Source organism: Cryptotermes secundus, unplaced genomic scaffold, assembly GCF_002891405.2.
Source record: "Cryptotermes secundus unplaced genomic scaffold, Csec_1.0 scaffold2443, whole genome shotgun sequence".
Classification (NCBI taxonomy): Eukaryota; Metazoa; Arthropoda; class Insecta; order Blattodea; family Kalotermitidae; genus Cryptotermes; species Cryptotermes secundus.
Genome location: NW_019733897.1, coordinates 141899 through 169549, shown reverse-complemented (window position 1 = coordinate 169549; position 27651 = coordinate 141899). Strand labels below are relative to the sequence as shown.

Genomic DNA, 27651 nt, shown 5'->3' with positions numbered 1-27651 from the left:
TTGGAGAAATAGCATGATAACTAAATAGTAATATTCACTCCCAAATCTGATTAGTAACATTCACTCACAAATCAATTGATACCAATTATGATTTTTCATTCCCCATGGGGACAGATGCTTACATCACATCCTCCTATGTACATTGATGGGATTTCTTAATGTTGCAGCACTAGCAAGCACTCAGTCACTTTGATGGACCAATTTGGTTTTGAATGCTTCAAGAATAACGGTCTGGAACAGCTGTTCATAAACACTCTGAATGAGCAGCTGCAGTATCACTATGATCAGCATATCTTTGCATGGGAGATGGTTAGTACTGTCCAAACTAAGATGTAAGATTCTAGTTTGAAAGATGTTGGAAGTAAAATAATTTCTCATATCTTCCATACATATTTTATCATTCATCATGATATCCATAAATGAGATTTGATTACTTTATGATAAATAAAGCTGCACAAGACAGATTCTCTCATATTCTCCCCATTTTCCCACCTCACATAGGCAATCTGGATAAGTCATCAATAAGAAATAATAGGTGGATGACTGGCTTGCTTAATGTATGGCTAGTTATGTTGCCATTTCTCTCCCACTCTCTTCCCCTTACATGAAAGTTACCTAGATGATCCACTTGTATGACCAGTTATTAGGTCTGGCGGGTTCTCATTAAAGAATAGCTATACAATGTAAAGCCTCCATAACTTGATCAATAAAGCAGTCAGCTACCAACTGGAGGAGCAGGGCTCAATTCCCAGTAAAACTGATTGAATCTCAGATAATTCAATGAAGTTGCTTCAACTGAATATGTTTCTTTTCATTTATAGAATTTATCAAATTAAAGGACAGATTGTTCAGATAACATAATCATGGCATTATGTTTTGCAGTGTAGCCCACTGTCAACTCACATTTTGGGACTCTACAATGATCACAGTTCATTATGTTCTTTTATGGATATATAAAACATGTCCAATAATTAAAAATATTACTTTGACCCTGATGAGGTGTTAGCAGATTCCTCCAGAGAGTTGGCAGTAGCCATATTCCTTGACATACTGCTATTATCCAGAAGAAAAAACAATGACCCATAATTAAAAGCTGAATGTTGCAAGGTTTACTTCAGCTACTTTATGTATTAGAGCTCAACACTAGCATTTCATTTTAGACATAATTCACATTACCAAAACTGCCATGCACAAAGGCACATTGTTCCTGGCCAATAATTTGACAAATGTGCTGTCATGAACATTTCAAAACCTGAAGGCAGAATTCTTGGTTGACTGTTGTTTTGCAGAAACAGATTCATAGCTAATGATTCCTTTTGCATGTATAAAAAACTTATTCTTTTTATCTTTGATTATGATACTCATGTTATTTTGGATATTGGAAACCTTACTTTCCACTGGATACTGGCATTTTGTTTCTAGGTCATACTGGAAGACACATCAGCTGTCAGTATGTTTTGGCAGTCATGCTGTTCTAGCAGTCTGCCTGAAAAATTCAAGTATATTGCTTTCCGTCTTATGTTTTTGACAAACAGTACACTGTGCCACTGAAATGCTTGCAACCACAGAACTGAATCACACTGAATATTTGACACCAAACTATTTAATCAAGTATTCATATGATATATGCCCAACGAATCACCAGTGTTCTCAGATGCTCACAGACATATCAGTCCATTTATTTATCTCGCTTCACAGAACAGCCTAATAGGCATTTTTATTCTAATTTATGTCCTTCAACTGCAGCAAGACCAGGAGCAAGAGGAGATATCAGCTCAAATGCTACATTACTATGACAATAAGCCTACTGTGGATGAGCTGTTGGAAAAACCAAATGGGTTTCTTCACTTACTGGACAAGGCCAGCAAGACCGGCCAAGGTTCTGACTTCATACTTGGTGAGTGCATGGAAGAGAGCAATCGCCTTGTCTTTTGGTTTTCAACTGACCTCCACATGCATGAGAATAGTATGATTCCTAGAATAAGGATGGTTTACAATTTAAACTTAAGCTTCAATGTTAAACCATCAAAATTTCATAATATTACTGATATAATCATAACTGTTAAATGTCTGTAGCTCTGCAGATTTTTACAGTCTACAAGTATATGATGGGAGCACCACAGGCTTTTATAAAAATCCACAAAAAAATCTCACTTCACCAAAACCTGAATGCACAAATAGTTCATGGTCTTTCATACCCATTACCCTCTACTTAGAAAGTCGATAACAAATGTTTGAGAACAAAACAATATAATACAGTACAATTAATTAAATGTTATATTTTGTACTTGAAAGAAAAATTACACTGAAATTTATCATCAATAATATTCTGAAAAATTTGCCTGACAAAAGAATAAACACAAATCAGTGTGACAATGGCTAATAAAGTGGTCCTCTTTGAAGACTTTATACTTATTCACCTCACCAAAATATTGCATGGAAACCAAAAGTTCGATAGCCATGTTTACAAAAACCTCCCATGGGATCCTATCCTGAGTCACTTCAATCCAGTCCACACCTCCACATACTGCCTCCAAAAACCATTTCAATAATAGATTCTCATTAATACCTACCTATTACAAGCAATCTTTCCCTTGAGGTTTCCCACCAAATTCTGTATTTACTTTTTATTTTCCACATGCATTTTAAGTTTCTTATCCATTTCATTCTCTTTCCTAACTTAATCTCCCTAATTCTACCCTAAGAATATTGGATAAGTACTACAAATTATAACAATACCCAAGTAAATTTCTCTCGCCTTTTGTCACTTCATCTCTCCCAATTTCAAATATGTCAAACAGCACCTTAAAAGCATGTTCTTTCCTTGGACTGCCAGATGTGACATACACATATAAAGCACCATATCACATTATACTTTAATATTTAGGTATTTAGATGTCCACAATAAGATAAAAGATTCTGAACTAAATGGTAGCAAATGTTTATCACATTTATTCTCTTCTTAAATGTATCTTTAATGTAATTTAAATTTGTTTCTGTCATTCCCTGTCATATGAAATATGGCACATTTTATAATGATTTATTATGTTACCTTATATTATGATATTTATCGAGTGTTTTAATGATTACACATGGACGTATACTTAGCTTTCTCTACATTTATTTCTTTATCAACCAAATTACTGGCTTCTAACAGAATTTCTGCACTCCTTCTTTGGAGTATTTACACTTTCATCTAATAAATTAATATAACCAAAATAGGCCAGTAACTGGCGAGTTTCACTCTATTCTAATTTAAGAGTAAGCATAACAACAAATATTTATTTCCTATGTTTAGGCATGCAGCACTTGTGCCAATCAGAAAAACAAAGTAATTATTTGAATGCAACTGTATTGCAGGTTTTCTGGAAAGTTCTGGAAAAAATTCCTATCTCAAAGTACAAGGTGAACATGAATTCAGTGTCGCGCATTATGCAGGCAAAGTGTCATACGATGCTCGGGATATGGTTGGCAAGAACCAAGATTTTCTGCCACCAGAGATGGTGGACACACTGCGTCTGTCCTCTAATACAGTGGTGAAACATCTGTTCACCAACCAGTTCTCCCGTACTGGCAACCTCATCATGTCTGCTGAAGATTGTGGTATCATCACCAACACAAAGGATCGGTGGGGAGCAACTCTCATAGCTAGCACCACCTGCAGAGCCAGGGTAAAGAGATTCTATTGACTGATTGATTTTAGATCTCATCCATAATTAATTTGTTTCACAGTTACTGTCCTTAGAAACTTCAGGAAAGATGTATATAGGGTAAATTCGCTGTCTACTACACAATTATACATGGACTTTGGGTCCAGTCAGCTGCTATTGCTGTATGACACTATCTGCTCATCAGAGAATATAATCAAAACAACAAACAGCCACTGCTATTACCACTTATTCTTCTTTTCACATTACTAGGCCTTCATGAAGCCTTTAGATATCAGGAGGACTCCTAGGACAAGGGTATGACATGTACAAAGTCACTATCTGCAAATGGCAACACATAACAGAAAAAAGTGAGCATCCACACATGTCCTGACCACAATTCAAAACCAAAATCATGGTGTTTGAGTGGTCCTTAATGGTGGCCATGACCAAATATAGTGGTTAAACCAGCAATACTCAGTCACCAAAACTTCGTTTGTAAGAAATGAGATAAGCCTCTGAAAGGATGTGCATAAAATAATATTTTTTTTCTGCAACAGTCCCTCACCGAATCACAAGAATGGTTCTCCCAGACACGACAGATGCGGACAGCAGCTGCAACATATCGAAGCTCAAGTCTGAAGATACTGCGGGGGCCAGGCAGCAGCAGCACCCATTTTGTTCGGTGTATACGCGCTGACCTAACCAGACAACCCAAAGGCTTCCAACAAGAAGTCGTGCGACAGCAACTGAGGGCCCTTGCTGTCCTTGACACAGCTGAGGCCAGGCAGAAGGGCTACCCACACCGCATTCCATTCCATGAATTTATTCACAGGTATGGCCAAAAAAAATGGTGCGTGGTGGTGGTGGTGGTGGTGGTGTAGTTGGTTGAGGCACTATACTACAAGCCGAAAGGTAGTGGGTTTGAATCCCTATGAGGTCATTGGATTTTTCATTTTACCTAACTCTCCCAGTCACACTATGGACCTTGGGTCCACTCAGCCTTTTACAGAAATGAATACCAAGAATTTTCCTGGGGGGGTAATGTGTGGCTGGCATGTAAGGCTGGCAACCTCACTGCCATCTGTGAGCTGATTGTCTAGAAAATGGGGAAGTCTCGACATCTCACACCCTTATGGGCCTTCATAGCCTGTTACAAGGATAGGTGTAAGGCAAAAAAAGAATAAAAGAAAAGAAACGCTTTCAATTGCTGTGGTGAATTTTAGGGTTCCCTTTATTACATGTGCTGATGTTTTCGGGGTTCCCACAGCAGTAGCTATGAATGCCTCTGTCTTCCGGGATGTACGTAATATTAAGTAGCCTTGTGAAAGGCAACCACCGTTTCAGACTAATACATACATACATACATACATACATACATACATACATACATACATACATACATACATAGCATTCCATAGATCCATGAGTTAGTCAGATGACCTACCGGATGTGGAATTTGTCAAAAATCATACAATACATATATACATGCACAATTCAATTTCACATAAATAGTAAGGATTTCACAAAAGTAGTAAAATATCCATCATAAATCCATACATTAACATATAATATATATATATTTTTTTCCCTGTGTTCCAAACAAGAGAAAACATTACATGCACTTTATGTTGTTTGGAAGCATAAATTCCTCAACAGAGTCAGAAAATCATCTGACTAATGTATTAATAAGAAGTTCTTAGCAAAATTCATAAAGCCTACTTGCATACTGCACAGTCCTGCAGTTCTGGTGTTAGTGTTGATGTTGTTGTTGTTGTTGTTGTTGTTTACAAACAGATTCTGTAAATTTATCAGACATAACCTCAAAATTTCGCACAAACTCCATGTTTGTAACTGTTGAATTCCACATACAACATGCAGGTATGTTTATGATATACGTACTTCTATACCAAATTTCACATAACCACCATGTTCTTATTTTATATTCTATAAAATATTAATGATAATTATATCATGTGGATACCAATATAGGAAATCCTTTAAACGCACGCACGCACGCACGCGCACGCACACACACACACTGTTCATACAGAAAATTGATCATTTATAATTTAAAATACTGATGTCCCTAGTTGGATCTGAGGGCATGCAAGTGGACAGATCAGCCACATACAAATTCTGTATTTTCCAAATTCCTCTACTAGTATTACATTGATCTGTTTTGGTGGGAGGGTTCAAAATCAATGTGTTTAACTGTGCTGTCATTAGAGATATTTTGTTCCACATAATTACCAAACCTGCCACATGTCTCTGTGTCTCAAGAGAACAATTGGATATATGAATCAGCAAACTTATAAGCTTTAAATATGGTGCTATATTTCAGGTATAAATTCTTGGCATTTGACTTTGATGAGACAGTGGACATCACCAAAGACAATAGCCGATTACTTCTGGTGCGCCTCAAGATGGAGGGCTGGGTTATTGGCAAGAGCAAAGTTTTCCTCACATATTACAATGTGGAGTATCTTGCCAGGTGAGTCTGATCTCACATTAGCTAAGCCTTGCAACCAAAATACATATTAGGCTTCTATGGCCATTTTTAAGATTAAGTCTATGTACCTATAAAAGTTGACCTGATCTGTCAGTTGATTATAACATGTAATACTGGGTGCCTTCTGGGTAGCACATGTGTGTGCATATATGTATGTACGTTCATTTGTAACTAAATATGATGATACCCATCTCCTCTGAACTAAGTCCACGCATCAAAGTCCTTGAGAAGCTGATATCACCCAGTAGGTCAATAAATTGTCTACATCTTATGCATTAAGGTTGAATCTAGTCTATATGTACATATTCTATTTACATAAAATCCACTTTCACATTATCCTCCCATCTGTGAATACAGTTTCCAAGTGGTCTTCACTGAAATTTTCTAACAAAAATCTTCTTTGTATTTCTTGTTTTTCCCATGACAACTACAAGCCTTGCCTATCTAATTCTTCTTGACTTTATCATCCTAATGTTTGGTGTAACTCTTCATTATATAACTTTCTCCATCCTCATTATTTCTCTCTGAAAAACCCTCCATCTTTGTCCCACAATTTGTTACATTTAATCTTATGATTTAACATATATTTTGGCTCTTTATGGAATCATCACTCCTATATTAGTGATGTGCAACTGTCACTCAGTCTCAAAATATCGTAAGTTACTTTCATGAAAATATTGATGGAGGCATAAAAGGCTGACACATCTGTAAAAATTAAGAATAAATATAATAAAGTATGGAGGGCATTTATTGTGATAAAACTTATATTCTATAGACACTATGGAAATTATTCCTGTCAAAATATAGTTACTTATTTAATTACCTGACTTTCACATTTTAAGAAAACTTTATTGAAAAAAGAAGTTAATTTGAATCAATATATACGGAATGTTCTTTCAGTATTTAAATACTACAGCACATGAATGATAATAACCGGTTTATTTTGCATTGTCCAGGTTGTATGAAACTCATGTGAAGAAGATCATAAAGGTGCAGACCATGATGCGAGCCTTCTTGGCAAGGAGGAATGTGTGTTCCAAGTTGCTCAAGTTTCGCCAAAATTCTGGTAAACAAGATTCTACCACTACAGAACAGTCAGCGCCCCATAGTTAAGCAATGAACCATCTTGCACTGTTTATCAGATGCAGCTGCACTGCTTTTTCTTGTACAGTCAAACCTCCATTTAAGGTTTCTTTTGGGAGCAGTTGATTTGAAAACGGAACTCAGGAAAATCTTAAATGGAGGAATTTGAACAGTTGGGTTCACTCAAACTGAATACTAAATGAATGAATGGCATATGTTGAAGAGCATTAAATGGCGGTTCCACTGTACTAAGATAATAAAACATTAATCTGTTGAACATTTATTTTGTGCTTGACAAACAGACTGGTATTCAGCAGAGACTCTATATATGACATATTTACTTCACCAAATAGAGTTTGAAAAAAGAAAGAAAAAATATCATTAATTCAATAAGGACATTCATTGCATAAGAAATTTAAACATTCTACTTCAATAAAGATCAGATTCTCAGGAAATTGTAAGTAGGGAGTAAGTGGACATGTTCTCAAAATCTGTATACTTTTATGCCGTCTGCTGTTATATCATGGAATTTTTCACCTACAGCTTCAAAATACTTGAGAGTTTTTTTCTCATTCCCAGTTATTTTAGTGTTATTCAACTTTGTGCTTCTGCTCTGTAATAATTCATTCATTCATCTGTAATCTGTCAAGACGACAGGTCCACAGTCTCTTCCAAAACAGTTCCTCCACTTGGTGCAATCTAGAGCTTTCTCCTTCAGATGAAAATATCCTCTTCTGTCCCCAAGGTCATCCAGCATCTTCTTACGTCTTCTTCCTCATCTTCTGGTCACTTCTATCCGCCCCTCTATCTTTCCTTCAATAACTTCTTTTAGACGGCAGTTACCGCTTAAGATATGGCCAATCCAATTAGCCTTCCATTTTCTTATTTCATGTAGGATATTCCTCTGCTCACTGACTCTAAATAACACTTCTTCATTTCTCACATAATCGGTCCAACTGATCTCCTCCATCCTTCTCCNCTTCTCCAACACCACATTTCGAAACTTTCCAGATGTTTCTGATCTACTGCCCTAAGTGTCCATGTTTCAGCCCCATACAGAGCTATGCTCCAAATGTAGCATTTCACTAGTTTCTTCCTCAAATTTAAGTCCAATTTGCTGGTAAAAAGATTCTTCTTCTTTGCAAAATGCAGCTTTTGCCATGGCAATCCTTGATTTAATTTCACACGTACACCTTCCATCATCTGTTAACAAGCTACCCAAATATTTAAAACATTTCACATTCTCCAGTTCTTTTTGGTCTATATTTATTGTGACTGGGGTTGGTTGTCTCGAAACTTTCATTACTTTTGTTTTTTCCACATCCATTTCCATGCTATAGCACCTTCCAATTTTGATTAGTCCATCAATCATACCCTGTAGCACAGTTTCTTCCTTAGCCAATAACACAAGGTCATCTGCATATTTCATAGTTTGGATAATTTGCCCTCCTACTTTGAAGTCTCCAAGCCCATCCAGAGCTTCTTTGGTAAGGCATTTGCTGTACAAGTTGAACAAAACTGGTGATAAACAGCATCCTTGTTGAACTCCTCTCCAAATCTTCACACTTCTTGTCTCCCCTCTGTCCAGTCGCACTCTAACTTTCTGATCCACGTACAATTTACTAATCAATCTTCTTTCACGCCAATCGATACCTGTTTCCTTTAGGATCTGCATTAATTTGGTCCAATTTACACGGTCAAATGCCTTCTGCCAGTCTATAAAGCAAGCACACAGTTCTTCATCTATCTCCAAAGTTCGTTCTGCTATAATTCTCATCATCCCAATTGCATCCCTGGTTCCTTTTCCTTTTCTAAATCCAAACTGATCCTCTCCAAGTATATCCTCTATTTTCCTTTCGATTCTTCTTTTAAGTATCTTTGCTATTATCTTTGCTGTATGTGCAATAAGGCTTATTGTGCGATGGTCGCTGCATTTTGTAGTTTTTGTCTTTTTCTTTAAAGCAATCATTGTCATTTTTGTAAAGTCCTTGGGCCACTCCTCAGTTTCATATATGATGTTTATTAGTTTTGTCAGTGTTTTCAAACCACCTTCTCCCAATAACTTTAGCACATCTCCAGGTACATCATCATCTCCTGTAGCCTTTCCATTCCTCATGCCCTTGATAGCTTTTTCCACCTCACTTTGTAAAATATATGGTCCTTTCTCGTCTGTATCTACTTCTTCTTTGGGTTCCACTTCCAAGGTTTCTGGCCAATTACTCGTATGTCGATCATATAGTTCTGTAATATAATTTTCCCAAATTTTCAGCACTTGCCTCTGATCTACTATTCTATTCCCCTGGGAGTCTTCGATGCCAATATTTTGAGTCCCATGGTTCTCTTTCCATCCTAGTTCTTTTGTCTTCATGTACATAAAATCATAACATCCTGTCCTTTGAAATTCTATAATCTCATTACATATGTTCTCACGATATTCCTTTTTGGCCCTGTCCATGGCTCTTTTCAATTAATTCCTCAGTCTCCTGCATTTTCTCCTGCCTTCTTCATTGTTTACATTCTTCCATTTCCTTCGCTCCTCCATTTTACTCATCATTAATAATTTATATCAAAGTAAATACATATATTGAGGATAATCAAATAAAATTGTGCAAGATGATTTCAAGACCAGTTCTTTCACGCAGATCAGAAGTCTGGACAATAAATATAAGAAAGACTGAAGCTGTTGGTATGCATTTTCTGAGAACAGTAACTGGATTTACACAATAACCCAAACAATGACTGACAACCTAAGAAAAAATTACAGAACCTTAACACTGCAGGCAGAATTGTACACAACAGAAATATTTGGTATGAACATGAAAAAGGAATAGCTAACAACTATATCCTAAAAGGAGTGTTTATGATCCACCAGGAAATTAAGTGCTCAAATCCTTTCATTAGGTGTGACAGAACATTCTGCCATGGTCCAACAATAACTTAATGAGTATGATGTACCAGTATGTACTCTGATTTAAATCATTTATAGTTCATAGTTTAGACCACCTCTATGGTTTAGCAGCCAGTATTCCTGGCTACAGACCCAGAGGACCGGGTTTGATTCCCAGGCCTACCAGATTTTATCTGAGAAGTAGTGGGTCTGAAACAGGGTCCCCTCAGCCTCGTGATGATAATTGAGGAGCTATTTCAAGGAAATAGTGGCTCCGGTCTAGAAAACCGAAATTGAAGGCAGTGGGGATTTGTTGCGCTGACCACGCAACCCCCTCTATCCACAAAAGTTGGCACTAAAACTTCACCAACAAGCAGCAGTCACTCGGTCGGTATAGCTCACTTGTGGACTAAAATCACAGAGTTATATTAGTTATATAGTTCATAAACATGACAGGCTAGAGAGATGGAAATTTTACTGTTGTAACAGTGGGAATTATCGTGTCTAGATGGCAGCACTATGCAAGACATATTGCATAATACTTGCCCTCTATCCTCTTTGTCTCCATTGCATATGCTCAGACCGAAGTTGAGATCTCGCAAAGTAGTTTGAAATTTGGGTACTTAAATAAGGATGTTTTATGGACTTCAACAGATGAAAATATTGGAAATATGATGCATATAAAACATAATATTATTTTACAATGCAATACTTATAATTTAGCATTCATGATTTCCAATTGTAAAGTACTTAGAGTTGCAAGCAGATGAAACTCCCATGACAAATGGTTAAAAACATATAAAATTATGGACTGACAAAACGAGATTTTAAGGGAACTGGAACAAGTGACTAAAACTGATGATGATGATGATGATGACGATGACAGTTACTACCTAAACGCAGATTGGTGTAACAGCTCTTTGTTAATATTTTGCAACAGTTTGAACTACATTTAAACATAACTAGTCCTATACTACTACATAATCAACCTGATGACAATCAGTAAGCCAGGCTCAATGACCATCAAATCTTTCATTTAACAACAGAAAATAAGAAACACAAATTCAAACACTAAACATGTAGAACCAAAACTCAACCTAGACAACAACATGTATTGCTCAGCATAAATATAAGCCATTAGTAACTATCATTTTATAAAAGTTCTCATGAATACAAGGATTTCAGTTTTTCTAAACATATAAAATAAACAGATGTGTTTAATCGTTGATTCAAGCAATTAAAAGTGCAATACAACATAGGTCTCACTTGTTTCAAAACTTCAAAGATAGGGAATGCTGAATTATAAAACCTATAAAAAATTAGTTCTATTAAATGGATTCCAGTAGAATGTGCTGACATGCATCAAAATGATAGATCTTTTTCTTTCGAAATTATTTAATGACATGTAAACAAAGTTAATATTCTAGCCAGTTTCTCTGTGTGCTAGATACTAAAGGTGTGCATATAAAACATATTCTGACACATGCTCATCCAATCTACAGAAGATTAATGGGAACAATATGAGTGTAATGAGCATCAGTGAGGAAAGATTCTGATTAATTCTAAGGACAATTCCAACCTGAAAGGATAACAGAACTCAAAATTACATCTGCCTCTAACTGAGTTTGAAGAAAATAAACAATGGCATTGTGTCTTAGACATATTTACTTAAAACATCAGAAATTCTATACTGAATCAGCATGAGGTGACAATGTAATGATGTGTCTCCAATTTAATTCCACAGTATAAACCTCCTATATTTAATTTGAATCGTTTCTTGCATCCTGTTGCGTGTTTAATCAATAGTAGAGTGAATTTACCGACAACACAACACGTTTTTTATTATCACTACATGTTTCGACTTTAAAAGGTCATCTTCAGGTGTATGAACACGGCTGTATAATTACACGCGGTCACATTCACTTTTCACTCATTCGACCTTGTATCTTTTCCAAACTTACGCTCACTAATATATCCAGTTCTTTTTATTAAAACACAGGTTAAAATTATTATTATTCTAATTTAACTGTTAAATGTTCGTGAATCAAAGTTCAATTCATGTCACTGGTTACACTTTCACTTGTTTTTTAGTCTCATTTTACTTATGCTCACTACTGTATCTAGTTCTTTTTAAACTAGTTTAATTATTATTATTATTGTTAAAAGTTCGTGAATTAAAGTTCAACTTATGTTATTGGTTACACTTTCACTTGTTTGTGAGGTCTCACTGTTCTTCTGCGTTCTTTGATGTTGCTGGATCTGTTATGATCATTGTCGTGATGAGTATTTAAAGTCAAACACTACTCATACAATTTATAATACGTAACTAATAACAGTTTTCATATAAAAGCCGAGTATTTATCACATCCAGTTGCAAAAGCAATGACAAACAAGTTATATTTTTCTCATATTTAAACTCAATTATGTATTAAACCAAATATTACCATTGAAAATCTGTTATGTAACTGTTAAAATGAGGAAAAAGTACTTCAAGTGAACAGTATTGTTATATGATGGAAGAATGTGTTTACCGTTCACAGCAGGGTTAAGAAAATGTGTGACTGCATGCATTATGATACTCTGAATTTAACTACCAAAGTATAGGTCATTAGCTCATAATCAAATTATGATTTTTCTGAATGATGTCATATTCATTGCATATGCATAATTCATATCACAAACTAATTTTATAGCTAATTTAATACTACATTAGAAAGAGATTCAAACAGAAAGGAAAAAATTTATGTAAGTTTAAATACATGCAGTAACACTGCGAAAACTACACAAGAGTGAACATAATTATTTAACATGATCTTTCTCTTTAAAAAATGCACGTGGTTTGCCTTCAGAAATAGTTTACTGATTACATATTGGAGATTCAGAATATATTGTAACCCCCTTGTAGTACGTTCAGTCTTACATGCATCATATGGTTGATTTCCAGAAGGATGTTATTGGAATATTGATCTTGTAACATGTTTCAATTGTAAGTACTTGAATGTAAAACTATAACTTGCTCCAGTTGTTATTTGTTGTGTATGTAAAAGTTTATTTGTGACTGAATAAATATGTATTACAGAGAATCATATTTTATGTTATTCTTTCTGATAGCAACGTTTTGGAAATCATCCAGAAAAATGCCTTCTCAATAACCCACACCTGTGATAGCCAATATTTCTTTATTAATATGTTTCCATGTCCACATGTCAGATTTTATGATACCCTTTAACACAGGGCAGTGAAAGGTACAATTCATATATAAAAAAAAATGTACTGATATTACTAATGAGACTCGATAATTTTGAAATGAAATAACAAAAATGTAAATAATCAGCAAAAGCAAACGAAATTGTATAAATAACTTATCTAGAGACAGAAGATTTAAACAAGTAAATATTAATTATATCTTACATAAATTATATTTATTTTTCTATTAATTTTTATTATTTCCTACCGATTAAATTTAAATGACCATCTACAGGCAACTTATTTCATTGTTGAATTTAAGGTCATCAAAGTGGTGACCATGAAGACCATACCTTCTCTTGAACTTACTTCATTGCTCCATTTGTAAATGATCTGTTGTATCGCCACATGAGAGACATGTAATCTGAGTTTTCATTCAAAGTACTAGATGAAGTCAAAACGGACAAGCTGTAATTTTTACATTCAATATTATATGTAAAGTAGACAAACTTGCAAGGGAAAGCCTACTTCCTTCTGCTGGAAGAACATACCAAAAGTGAAATATGTGTTAGGTCAAATTACATAATATGTGTTTATGACTAGTAAGTCCGTTGACTGCAATTGAAATATTCTGAAATACAATACATGGACTTTGGAATCAAAATGATAGTTAAAGAATATTTATATTAACTGTGTGAGATTATGTATCATCATAAATTCTTTCTCCTAAAAGTTTGGAATAAGAATTACAGCAACTCACTATACTATTTAATAACTGATGTCTGAAATCATTCTAAATAATATTTAACAAGATTACTTCCTATATCACAGAAATCTTTGTCTCCATTGCAGAGGTCAACCTGTTTATGATCAAGAGAAGTAATCACTCTTTCTGTGAGAATCATAGAAAACATAAATACACAGTATGGGCAAATTGCAGAGATCTCTAGTGTTAGAGCAGGTGTTACCTGTGCATATAACAAGCAGTAGTTTCCAAACTTTTCCAGTTTGGTCCTACATGTGAACTCATGGATATAGACTCAACACCCCTCTCTTGAAAGCAAAATGAACCTGACATTTTTTCACTCTGCATTTGTACAAGGACTAAACCTAACAAGAGTGATTTTCAAATGCTCATAAACAATTTTTCTATATCCAAAATACTGAACAGTGTCCCAGCCAAGATCTGAACGAAACAGCCCAGTACGTGGGGACGTAACTGGGCCACTCTGTTCCTGGGGGATAAATATGGGGACCTGGCCCTCCAGGCTGTGGGAGTCTGGAGTCAGAGACAATAAAATATGGTCATGAGTCCTGCAGAAATCAGACCCAAGAATGACTGTAATGGCGAGGACCAGAAGCCTCTCGTCAGAGAGGATGTTATATAAAGACTATAACTGCAAGTGTTCAACTGAAAAAAAAATGCTGGTCTTGAGTCCCAAGGGGCTCGTCGCCAAGACAAATTGATTGGCAGTAAACTGCCAGTCTTAAAGTAACTCTGACTCTGACAAGTAGAAGGCATATAAAACCATGAAAATGAAAATGTTCGCAACACTAGACAAGGCGAGGCCCGATACAGGAAACATAATATGCTTTAACTTGGCAGTGGTCAAGCGTACAACTGTTCAAATGACTAGACTGCCATTGCAGTGGGAGCTACTGAAGATAGGGCATGATTTATTGTAGTTACAGTGATATTTGGAGTATGTATCCAGTGAGACTATTATAGTTATTTATAGCTACAACCTGTAAGTGGTCAATAAATCCAAAATTCACTCAGAAGTCCCATTAAGAGTTACACTAATATCGTGACAACTAGCATCAGAAGCAGGATCATTGGATTAGATCGATTGAATTGTTGGACTCATCGTTTAGCTGGAGCACTTGTGATAAATATATACAGCGAACTTAGAAAGTCTGGTAGCCATGATAAAACAGAAAACAGCCAAGATGGGATCCCATCAGGGAAGGATGGAAGTTAATTTGAATGCCTGTCAAGAAGGAAACATGGCTGCCAAGAAGCAACAGAGGCCGGTCTAGAAAAGGTGAAGATCGAGACAGATGCCGGAAGAAAGAAGATTAAGTTCTGGAAAGAAGATACGAAGGCCTATCAAATGAAGAGAGGCAAATCCAGAAGAAATGAAGTCCATAGAGGAGCATCAATAAGTACCCAAAGAAGATGCAGCAATGAAAACTGTCAGAGCACTGAAGTTGTGGTATGGGGACCGGCATGTAGCCATAAGGTGCCGCCTGCAGTTGTAGAAACGGACCCCGGGCGATGGTGAGTCCTGGAAGAGCCTGGCCGCCATCTGCACAGGGATGACCCGCCATGCAGGAGTGGTACGACGTAAGGGACAGGGTCATACGTGACTGACGGTCGAACAGAGATGACGGAAAAATCGGAACAGGGACAACATTGCAAGAGGAACCTCAAACGGAGAGATGTACGGGAAGAGACATTGAGTGCAATCGGAATGCAATTACAGCATAAGGAACCAAGGCCTAAAAAGCGATTACATTGGGGAAGCAGGAGAACGCTCAACAAGACCTTCAGGCAGACTGTAGAGCTGGAGATCGCGGGGTCGAATATCTCCACCGTAGCCTTGCGAGTCATAGCAAGCGATGAAAATGGAAGTGTAGAATCTGAGACAGTGAAATATGATCGTGAGTTCCAAGGGACTCGGACCCAAGAATGACTGCACTGGCGAGTACCAGCAGCAATTGTTAATGATAAACCTGTCCTCTAGTCAGAGAGAGCATCCCAAATCAACAAATCCGTAACTGTCTGACAGTAATAAAATTCTAGTCCTAAGCCTAAGATGGATGCTATATTCCAAGACAGACTGGCCAACTGACCGTCAGCCATAACATAAGACTCAAACTGCTCTACAAAGCCTGTACTCACAGAGGACTTTTGTACAGTGCAAAAGGAAGACTTTTCAATAACAGGCTACATGTGCAATAAGTACACTTGATGAAAGGCCAGGCATATTCTTAAGATACTAACCCATCTTTTCATCAGAGACAATGTTACATAAAGACTATTAGAAAAATCTCTTGTCGTGGATCTCAAGGGATCTGACTCCAAGACGAACTGATTGGCTGTAAACCGTCAGTAGCAAAGCAACTTTTGACTTCGAATTTGTCTGAGTGCGGTTGTTGGAGTTGTGAGATCTGTGCCAGATGGTAAGGACATAAGCTGACAGCGATGAAATTTGTTACTGGAAGACGTCTAATGAAGACTGAAGAGATTCTATATGTGCTGTAGTTACAGTGATATCTGGAGTGTCCAAATCAGTGAGACTGTAAGTGGTCAATACATCCAATAATCCAAACCCCTGTTGAGAGTCACTCAAAACTTGACAATGTTGTTTATTTCCTTTACTTGAACAAATTAATTTATTCAACATCTATGTACAACAAAACACCATTATTTTAATTTCATTAATTTTAGTTCTCTTGTGGGTTCAGCTCAAAGCAAGTACTTTCTCCACCTTGGGTTCTTCATAGAACTGGTTACAGTTAAGTAATATGTTAATGCATATTTTCAGTTGACGGTTTAAAGGAAAAAGATGTGCAAACCAAACAACAGAGTTCAAAGGCCAGTTCTGATCTGACTGAGGAATCAGCTTCTATCATCATCCAGAAACGTAAGATTCTGCTCTGTATGTAGCCTATAATTATCTTTTTAACCCCTTGTCCCATCATTTAAATTCACTTCATCGCAACACTATCAGACCAGAAACAGAGGTGATGCCGTCATACAAACAAATGTCTTTTATTGTTCAATTCACAACATTTTCTAGCCCATATAGATCATACATCCTCTTTATTACAACCATCACAACACAACAAATAACAAGATTAGTGCCTAGTTTCGGCTCTGCTACATGTTTCGGCTATCAATAGCCATCATCAGGCAAATACACGGTTAACACATATACATCACTGAACTGCAGTACTAGTAAAACTGGATACAATGCTATTAATTATATAAAACACTTGACGTAAAAATACAATAAATCAGATTATATGAAACAGAAGTTATAGTATAAAACAAGAATAAAATTCTTAGATTGATGTTTTATATCATCGAATCAGTCGTTGGTTTTGTAATTTCGTTGCGTTCCCACAGACAAATTGGAATATTCTATATTTTTTTATATAAAATTGTATAGGAGGCTCGTGATGTAGATATAAATTAATGTTAATTGTTTAGTCGGTGCCTCATCTTAGAAAGTAGTGTCCATTCTGTAGGGAATGTAAACGATGACTCAGGATGCATGAAATGAAAATCATATAGACCATCATCAGGTGACCTTGATGATGGTCTATATGTGCCCAAATATGTTGTGAACTGAACAACAAAAAACCTTTGATTGTGTGACAGCAATACCGTAGACAAGATGCATGCTACAAGATAATCAAAACAATTGATACAAATGTACTTCATTCACTGTGATTTAGTATGTTGATCCCGACAAGAAACGTTTCATTTCGCCGTGTTCTATTGTGTTAGTTGTGGCAAAATGTTTAATTATAAACCTCTCTAGAATACTATTTCTTCTTAGAAATATAAGGGTGAAACTGGTCTCAGAAAATATGAAACTGTATTCGACAATGTTATGGTGCCATCCAAGTAAAAATATACTTTTACTTTCCAACATATTTTAGTTCCTACCAACTGCAATGAATGTATGTGATATCAGTCTTAAGTTCTGTCTCACAAATCTGTTACACAAGCACCAATATCTTGACTCAGATGAAGGACCTGATTACTTCATCATGTTTTATACAACAAATCATAAACATGAATAAAATACCAACAAAACTCCCTGGGCTTGGCATGAAAGTTGTAGTTCCTTTGACTGTTTTGACTAGATTTCATTTACATCAAGTGATGGAATTCAAATATCCATTGTACCAAGAAAATACATGTAACATATTAGTAGTGAGTCTTATTGCATATCTCCTCTACGTAGTAGTGATAGAGACAGAAAGTGAGATTTAATCCCCTCATGGATTACAGTCCTTCTTGAGAAGCTCATAGCTGCTCAGCAGATAAAGAAATTCCCCAACTTTTATGCAACCCAAAAGTTCAGTGCCATTTTCACAGCTTTCCACCTGGTAAAATCCTGAGAGGGCCGAATCAGTCCTAAAACTAATATATTTTAGTATCATCCTTCAATCTATGTATGGACTTGTAAGTGGTCTATGTTATTCAGGAATTTGTAACTGAATTATGTAGGCTTTTCTCATCACCACCAAGCAGGACAGAAGACTGTCCATCTAACTCTCACTAAATTATCAGAACAGTTCTACTTGTCTTATTTGAGTTGAAACTTCAAGACATAAAATCCAGCATATATCTGTAATTATAAAAACAAGTGACCCTGCAAATTAATGTCTCTATTTCAGAATTTCGTTGCTATCATGCAAGGAAACAGCTGGGGATAATGACAAAGTGTAAGCACAGCACTGTTATATGTTATAATAGTAGTGAAAATAAACTGAAAATTCTTATACTATAAGATATCATGAATTAAATTAGAAATATCATACAGAATATTAGTATAGAAACGTGAAGTGACTGCAAAGTTATTGTTTTAGAATTACTGCCACCTTTCCTTATTTTATAAGCAAAGAGAAGTATATGGTATTATGTCTGCTTGTGCAGGTGTGTATGTGTCTGTCCTCATCATATGTTTTGAATCAAGTAATGGATATTAATGGATTCTGACATGAACATCATGCTATTGAAGGCTTAACTCTTTATTTCCTTGCAATCAATAACATTAACATGACAGTCATGAAAACTTCTGATACAAAAGTGATACTAATGTTACTTCATATACAGTATTGAAATGTTACGAAGTAAGAGTCTATCAAGTAAGGGCAATTTTTGTTAAGTCTATGTTTCCACACAATGTAAAAAAAAAACAATAATGTGTGCGCTGTGCAAAATGCCATACATTTATATGATATGGCAATAACTAATAATCCATCACAGTTATGTAAACAGATTTTTGTATGATTAGATAATAAATACATATACATATACACAAGCGAATTCACATGTGGGCACATATACATGCATGCACCAAAGTTTTATTTATCCCACTCTTCCAGAGGTGTCAAATTGAAAATATCATTGAATAGAAACCCTTATCCCTCCTGTCTTAACAGCATAATCTTCCATGGAGTGGGCTTTCTGGGTATGTCTCATGGACCACTGACTGCTTAGTATAATTTTTCCCTAATGGAGTATCTATTAGTCTATAATGCTGAATTATGCTCTCCTATCCTCATGTTCCTTGTATAATCTTATAATATATATCACATATGCTCCTCTGTTCTACAGAAGAACTAATCTGTAATCCCTATGAACACCTTGTCAAACAAGACTGTAAGAAGTATATTCCATAATGTAGTAAATAAAACTCCCAATACGACTCTTTGCAGCTCAGTAAGCTCATTTGCAGCAGGTTTATCCATCTATAGCCTTCAGTAAAGTGGACTTTCTTATTGGTCAATAAGATTGTAAATTAGAAGAAAGTCTCTTACATAAAATTAAAAGAAAATTTGTTCAGTTGTTTAGATACTGAACCACTAGGTCACAGGCAGACATGACTTCTACTCTGTAAAGATTGTGCAGTAAGAATATGAACTCAGAAGTACTAGACCCACTCTGGAAAAATGACTGTTCTAGAAATTTCACTTGCTTCAAAACTTATTTGATAATTACAACTATGTTTCAAGTAAATTAATGTGCTACTGATGATTTACTTTTAAGCAGGCCTTTGAAAATAATGAGTGAATGAAAGACTTTAAACTTGAGTAATTATTCCAGTGTGTTCACAGGTAAAATGGATGTAAACACAATGGAATGTATACAGGAGTATTATAGAAGATGGAAATCAAAAACCATATTTCAAGTGTTGCTTATGTACCGTGCTGCCAAACTACAGGAACTGGCATATTTCGCCCAGCAGGTCAGTTATGAGCATTACAGAGCTTCTGAAATTTATAGGACATCATCTTGAATACATTTAAGAGGGCATAATTATCTCTGCTCACATCATTTTAAAATATTCCTGTGATTATGTGATTCCAGATTTAACACATTACTATGATACTTATTACTTATTTTTTAATAGATGATTTTATTTTGCTAATGTAATTATTAATTGTTCACTTATTATTACAATTAACATAACAATATATACAAAGGGCCTTGGCAGAAATATGATTGCTTACTATATACTAATTTTTATTTTGAAATGTAATTATATTAATTTATGTATTCTTGAATTTATTTCTATAACTTGTTTTTCTATGTTTTTATTGTATCTATGTTAAGATTCAAACTTGACTATTTCCACATCTCATGGAACTTGTTTCTTTATGGATCTATGGAAATGAAATAAATGAACTGAACTGATGGATGAATAGCCCTCCAACTATACCCACAGCCAAACTATTGGTAAAAAAATTAGGATCTTCGTAGACAATCTTTATCCATACACAATAAAGAATGCCTTATTTTTATGTAGGGGTCATCTTGATTTTACAATTAGTTTGTCACTTCTTATATTTCATGTTCCACCACTTGATGAATTTCAATAACACTCAGTGCAGAATATCAGTACTATACATCATTATGCAAATTCCATTTTTATTCACATCAGTCTACCAGAGTCCTGCTCTATATAACGGAACCAATTTCTTTTATAGATCTCTTAAATGTGTACATGTTGCAGGCAAAGTACAAAATTAAGCACTGCATACAATACCTAAAAGCACCAGATAAAATGTGAAAAGAAGAGGCTACACAGCACCACAGCCCAGAAGATGGTACTTGTCATTGACACCACTGTGAGAACCTCAAATCCAACAAAGTGTGAAATATTTGCTGTTTCATACTCTTCCTAGACATCCTATAAAATTCAAGACTTCATTTTGCCAGTGTGTGATATTTGAGGTGAAGTGAAGCAACCCTGAAAGCCTCAAACCGTATCCAGAATAGTAAACAATTATTTGCCTACTAGGTCATTAATGTGTGAATTCTTCATGGGTTCAGAGTATCTGTACTTTTCACATGGCTAATCCATCATACCACATGCAACAGCCAATGGATGGTTAGTACTCTTTCTCTTTTCAAGTGATTCACCCTGCTTCTTCTTACATTATCTAACTTCTGAACACACGTTTCATTCATGATAGTAACAAAACAAGTCACTGATCATATAAAACTTATAGAGCAATGATATTATGTGGAATTAAACAAAAGCCAAGGTATTGCAGCAAAGAACACTCTTGTTTTTATGGATAAAAATATGAAGAGTTAATGAGTGAGGAAATTTATGCTAAAAGTTTGAACAAAAAGCAGTCTTGTGACTAGGATTGCTGACAGGGTGTCTTAAAGTGTAACATAAAAGCAACATAATCTTCTTTTATGCATTCATGAGGGAACTGCTCTATGTGCACTACATATTTGGCTACTAGTCATACTGTAGAATGTTCTAAAATCTCTGGCTCTTTCTAAGGGGCTCAACTGAGTGGGTGTCTTCCTTTCTCAGCTGAAGACGGAAACGGGTCCAGTTTCCGAAACGTTGTGTCCTATAGTACCTAAAATTCCAGACGATGGAAAAAGTCCAAAACCCCAGTAACTCTATATTCCATCTACTGCCAAACTTGATAACACAGCAAATTGTTAAATACAAAATGAATAAGTGATACAGTCCACACTCTCACATAAAACATTACATTACCTTACTTAACATTACCTAATATAACTAATTATTATTTGTATTAATATTTGTCCGTAGTCTGGAATTCGATTACGTCAACTGATGCCAACAAGCTGGAACGCATCCAGCAGAGGTTTGCGGCCCTTTGTTTTAAACGTTTCTTTCCTCAAGTTCATTACAATTATTCTCTTGCTCTTGAGGAGTTAAAATTACATACTTTATGTGCTAGGAGACATCGCCTTGATGCTCTCTTTCTTATTCAAGTTTATTTTGGCTCTAAATTCTGCCCTTCTGCCCTGGAAATTGTTGGTCTCCGAGTTCCTGCTCGGTATATCAGAGATTTTGCATTGTTCAATGTTTGCTCCATATTTAAAAATTGTCCCTCTGCTAGATGCGCAGCAGCTGCTAATGTTGTCTGCAGGGATGTTGACGTATTCGGAGCCAGGAATGTTCAACCCAAACAAATTTTAAATATAATATAACTGTTAGTATTTTGATTAAATATTTCTGTTTCAGTCCATATCAGCTATTTGTTTGTTTGCTTATAATTTTACTTTTATTCATTATTATTTCTTCTCAGTACTTACTTGTAATTTGTATGGTAATTTAATAAGTTTTTCTAGAATGTAATTCATTTTTCTGCACTGTGCTGTGTCTGAAATTGGCCTTGCGGCTGTTGACTCGGCACATTAATAATTAAGAATTGAATTGAATTAATTGAATTGAATTATTATTATTATGTATGTTATTTATATGTATTAATTTGTTTTCCTCCAACATTAACCTTTAATCATTGTTTGACTTTATATTGTGTTTGTCCAGAATGTAACTACTTCTATCATACACTGTGCTGAGTCTATAATTGGCCTTGCGGCTGTTGGCTCAGCACATAAATAATAAAGAATTGAATTGAATTGAATTACAATTTCCATTCCATTATGACTTCATAAAAAATAGAAATGTTTGGTCTGCTCTTGTAACAATGTATACTTCTTATTAAAAATCGTACACCTCATTTATTTTTACAAATAATAATAGTATTCAAATCATATATCTGCATTTCAATCCTGTTTGTTTTCATCCCACTAATACACGTCTTAAATCAGCCTAGAAAATCAACAGAATGCCTATGATCTACATACAACACCTACACAATGTATAAAATAATAAAAACTCATAAGTTTCAAAATTTGCCTGAAACTGTCATGCATTGTACACTATTCCTAAATTGTATACTTTGCCTGTAACATACACAGCCACAAAATATTTCATATAAAAGTTATGGAAATTAATGTGTTACAGATTTATGTTGTTTTCAATAAATTTGATCAAATGTTATATGAACACAGAAAATGTATATGGATGACAAAGATCACATATTTTCACACTTCTAATTCACAAGCTAATGTCTCCTCATATATGGAATAACTGTGTAGATAGATAAAAGAGAACATTTACATTTCATACTATGTGTGTGTTTTGTTAATTGTCTCATAATGCCAAGATTCACTTTATGTTTTGAAAGAACACGTTATTGTTTACATGCATGCATAACATGGGTAGTTCTTATTGTGATAGGTCCACCTGTACAACCAGAGCGCCATGAGTAGACTGGATAAATGCAACGTGACCACACCCCTGGAGAGTGTGGTATGTGGAGCTCGTGCTTCAATTGTCCTTGGCAAGAGGCGTCCGACTGTCTGGAAATTGCCCTTCCATCTTGAGCAAGACTTTCCATATTTTGATACAGCATATCTCACTGATTATACGACTTCAAGGTGAGAATAAGGAAAAAGTATACGTGTAAGGTCTATGGGATTTGACCACATTAACAGTTGGTGCTGTATTCTCTGAGTCTATTCATCTGTGTAACACTGTGCAAATGAAATATATGATACATCATTCAAAATATTTAATATGTCAGTCATAATTTCATTAAAACTTGGCGATTTCATTGATGAACTATTTATAACTCAATTATTAATTAACAAACTAGTCATAAAAGTAAAAGAAAGACTTCAGTAAGTAAACGAATGAAGCAAAAGAATTATGATATGGAAATATTTCATCTGAAAGAAAATTGAACAATGTGAAAGTTAAACAATGATATATAGTTACATCATCAGGTTGCAGTTTTAATGTGTGGACATCAATATGAACTGGAAAGTGTTAAAGAGAGAATAACAATCCTACAATCAAAGAAAGGCAGTCAATAGTGATTAATTAAAATAAAATATTTTATCAAGTGTGCTCTAAATTATTGGATACTCAAAATTACTAGACCAAAGAAACAAGCCAAATTGGAATGGTTACTGGGTCAAAGCAAAATACGTAGGGATAATCTGAATAATATAAGATACAAAACCAGCAGGCATTTCAGGAATAAAAAGAGGGAATATCTGAAAGACAAAATTAATGATCTTGCAATGAACAGTAAGAACAAGAATATTAGAGACCTGTATAGAGGAATAAATGACTTTAAGAGGGGTTACCAACTTAGAAGTAACTTAGTGAAAGATGAGAATGGTGATCTGCTTGCAGATTCCCAGAACATTTTGAATAGGTGGGGTAACTACTTCTCTGTCATTGAATGTACGTAGGGTCAGTGCTGTTAGGCAGACAGAAATCCATACAGCTGAGCCGTTAATACCTGATGCCATCACTTTTGAGGTTGAAACTGCTATTGCAAAATTGAAGAGGTATAAATCACCAGGTAGTGATCAAATTCCAGCAGAACTTGATCAAGCAGGAGGCGAAATATTACATTTTAAGTTCCATAGGCTAATTTTTTCTATATGGCATAAGGAAAAATTGCCTGATCAGGGGAAGGAATCTATTATTGTACCAATTCACAAGAAGGGAGATAAAACTGACTGTAGTAATTATCAGGGGATATCACTGCTATCAACTTCATACAAAATTCTATCAAATATTCTTCTCTCAAGGTTAAGTCCATTAACCCCTCGAGCGTGACTTTTAGCGGAGCCATTTAAATCCCTAAGCGTGTGCGACGCACCGTCTGCGTCCACTCAAAGCCGTGCTGTAAGCGTGCGCGCCGCATATGTTGCGTCCAAACTTTTCACTAAGAATTCTTAATGCCTACACTCTGATGTGTGTACTTCCAGTGAATGTATATGTCAGCTAACACTGACTTCTTTCATTCCTCACTATCTGTTTGTGTGTGGTATTTTTTTTACTCGCTTTGCTTGGGACAAAGCATCTGGTGTCTGCTGCTTATGAAAGAGTTGTTCCAACTCACACTTGCTTACAGAGAGATAATTTGTTAGCTAACTTTCATTGAGTGCTTGTTATCTATGTGTATTTTTTTATTACTGGCTTGGCTTACTGGCGACAAAGAAGCCGTGTCTGATTTACGATGTTACGAACCTAGGTGTCAAAGTTGGCTGACGCCTGTGTCAACATTTATGAATCTGTTATTCCTTTTCTGCTTCGCAACACCCTCTTATCGGAGCAACATGGCATTTGGTCACGTAACTTCTCTGGCGGGACAGTTTCTTGCCCCTGACGCTAATAAAATAGAGCTTTCAAAAGTGGGTTCCCACAACTTTGAATGAAATTAGGATATTCCTAGGTTTTCTTATGCTGATGGGAATAATTCAGAGACCAAACCTCAGGGTGTATTTTAGTAGGAAACATATGTTAGAAACACCATTTTTTCCCAATGTAACGAGTGAAGAAAGGTTTTCATTGCTGACCAGATTTCTCCATTTTGTAAATAACACCAATAAGGAAATTGCAAAAAGAGATCCTAAATTGTACAAAATTCTTCCGGTAAGTGAATATTTGAAAAATAAGTTCCAGAAAGTGTACATACGGGGCAAAGATGTAAGTGTCGATGAATCTTTGTTATTGTGGAAAGATAGACTTTCGTGGAAACAGTATATTCCTATGAAAGCTTCCCAGTTTGGGATTAAAATTTTTGAACTTTTTGATTCCGCAGGATATTTGTGGAATTTTATAATTTACAGTGGATCAGGGATAAAATTAGGCTGTGAAATCACCAAAGAGACATATCTTTTCTCAACAAAAGTTGTTCTAAGATTGTGCGAGGAACTATTATACTCGGGCAGATGTGTTTTATATGGACAATTTTTATAGCAGTCCTGATCTTTTCCAAAGATTAGTTCAGAGGACAACAGATGCTGTTGGAACAGTGAGTATCACGCGCAAAGTTATGCCAGTGGATCTAAAAAAGGAACTGAAGAAAGGAGAAGTGATTAGTGCAAAGTGTGGGAAATTGGTGGCGTTGAAGTGGAAGGATAATCGCGATGTCTCAGTGCTGACTACTAAACATTCAGACGAAATGCAACCCGTAAGTCGAAAGGGTGGGTTAGAATTTGTAAATAAACCTATGTGTGTAATAGAGTATAATAAATATATGGTAGGAACTGAAAAACTTGAAAGATCAGCTACTAGAAACATTCTTGCTAGAAAGGAAAAGGCAAAAAGCGTGGTACAAGAAATTATTCAACCACTTAGTAAATACGGCAGTGTTGAATGATTACATTCAGTACTGCAAGGCTGGTAACAAGAAAGATCATCTGTTATTCAGAATAAACTTAGTGAATAAGATCATAGCAAAGTCCCATGGACAGAATTTAGAAAAGCGCAAAGGGCGTCCTTCAGATACCGACATGGAATGTACGAGATTGACGGGACAGCATTTCATTCAAGAAAATCCCAAAACCGAAATTTAAAAACGGAAAGAGAAAACAAACTTGATACAGGCGTAAAAATTGCCCAGGGACACCCTCTCTCTGCCTAGACGCCTGTTTTGAGCAATACCACACCAAGGTCAACTACTAGACACTGAATATGGGGAGCTGGGAAAAATAGGTTGACAAAATGTAAGTACATATTTATAATAATGAACTGTAAACAATTGTAAATATAATATAATTTTTTGGAATTTTTCAAATAGCGATTTTGTTATTTAAAAATATTTATGTAAATGTCTGCACAAAACCTTCAATGCTTGCGAAAATAAAGCACCGGGAGGGATTTAAATACCCCCACTTAAATTCACGCTAGATGCATGTAACTGAGCGGACGCATATGGTGCGTTGCACACGCTTGAGGGGTTAATAGATGAAATTATTGGGGATCATCGGCATGGGTTTCGACGTAACAGATCAATTACAGATCAGATCTTTTGCATTCGTCAGATATTGGAGAAGAAAATGGGAGTACAATGAGACAGGACATCAGCTATTTGTAGACTTCAAGAAACCCTATCATTCAGTTAGGAGGGAAGTATTGTACAATATTCTGATAGAGTTTGGGATACCCATGAAACTAGTTAGGCTGACTAAAACGTGTCTAAACGAAACGTATAGTAAAGTCTGTGTAGGCAAACATTTGTCTCATAAATTTCCTAACCAGAATGGTCTAAAACAAGGAGATGCTTTATCGCCACTACTTTTCAACTTTGCCTTAGAATATGCAATTAGGAAGGTCAGGGGAAACCACGTGGGACTGAAATTAAATGGGACACATCAGCTGTTGGTCTATGCTGATGATGTGAATCTACTGGGTGATAATGTAGATACCATAAAGAAAAACACA

At 35.6% G+C, this 27651-nt stretch overlaps 1 protein-coding gene across 1 annotated transcript in view; it reads left to right on the top strand.

Annotated features, from left to right (window-relative positions):
* The first annotated feature begins 52 nt into the window (after window positions 1-52).
* The window catches only part of LOC111868368 (neither inactivation nor afterpotential protein C-like), a 32792-nt gene continuing 5193 nt past the window's right edge, over window positions 53-27651 (top strand). Inside the window, exons 1-10 of the mRNA XM_023858952.2 lie at window positions 53-309; window positions 1747-1897; window positions 3361-3671; window positions 4208-4482; window positions 5992-6141; window positions 7116-7225; window positions 16867-16965; window positions 18734-18781; window positions 20177-20307; window positions 23644-23843. Coding sequence (XP_023714720.2) covers window positions 193-309; window positions 1747-1897; window positions 3361-3671; window positions 4208-4482; window positions 5992-6141; window positions 7116-7225; window positions 16867-16965; window positions 18734-18781; window positions 20177-20307; window positions 23644-23843 — 1592 coding nt within the window. The 5' untranslated portion in view covers window positions 53-192. The remainder of the gene's footprint in view (window positions 310-1746; window positions 1898-3360; window positions 3672-4207; window positions 4483-5991; window positions 6142-7115; window positions 7226-16866; window positions 16966-18733; window positions 18782-20176; window positions 20308-23643; window positions 23844-27651) is intronic.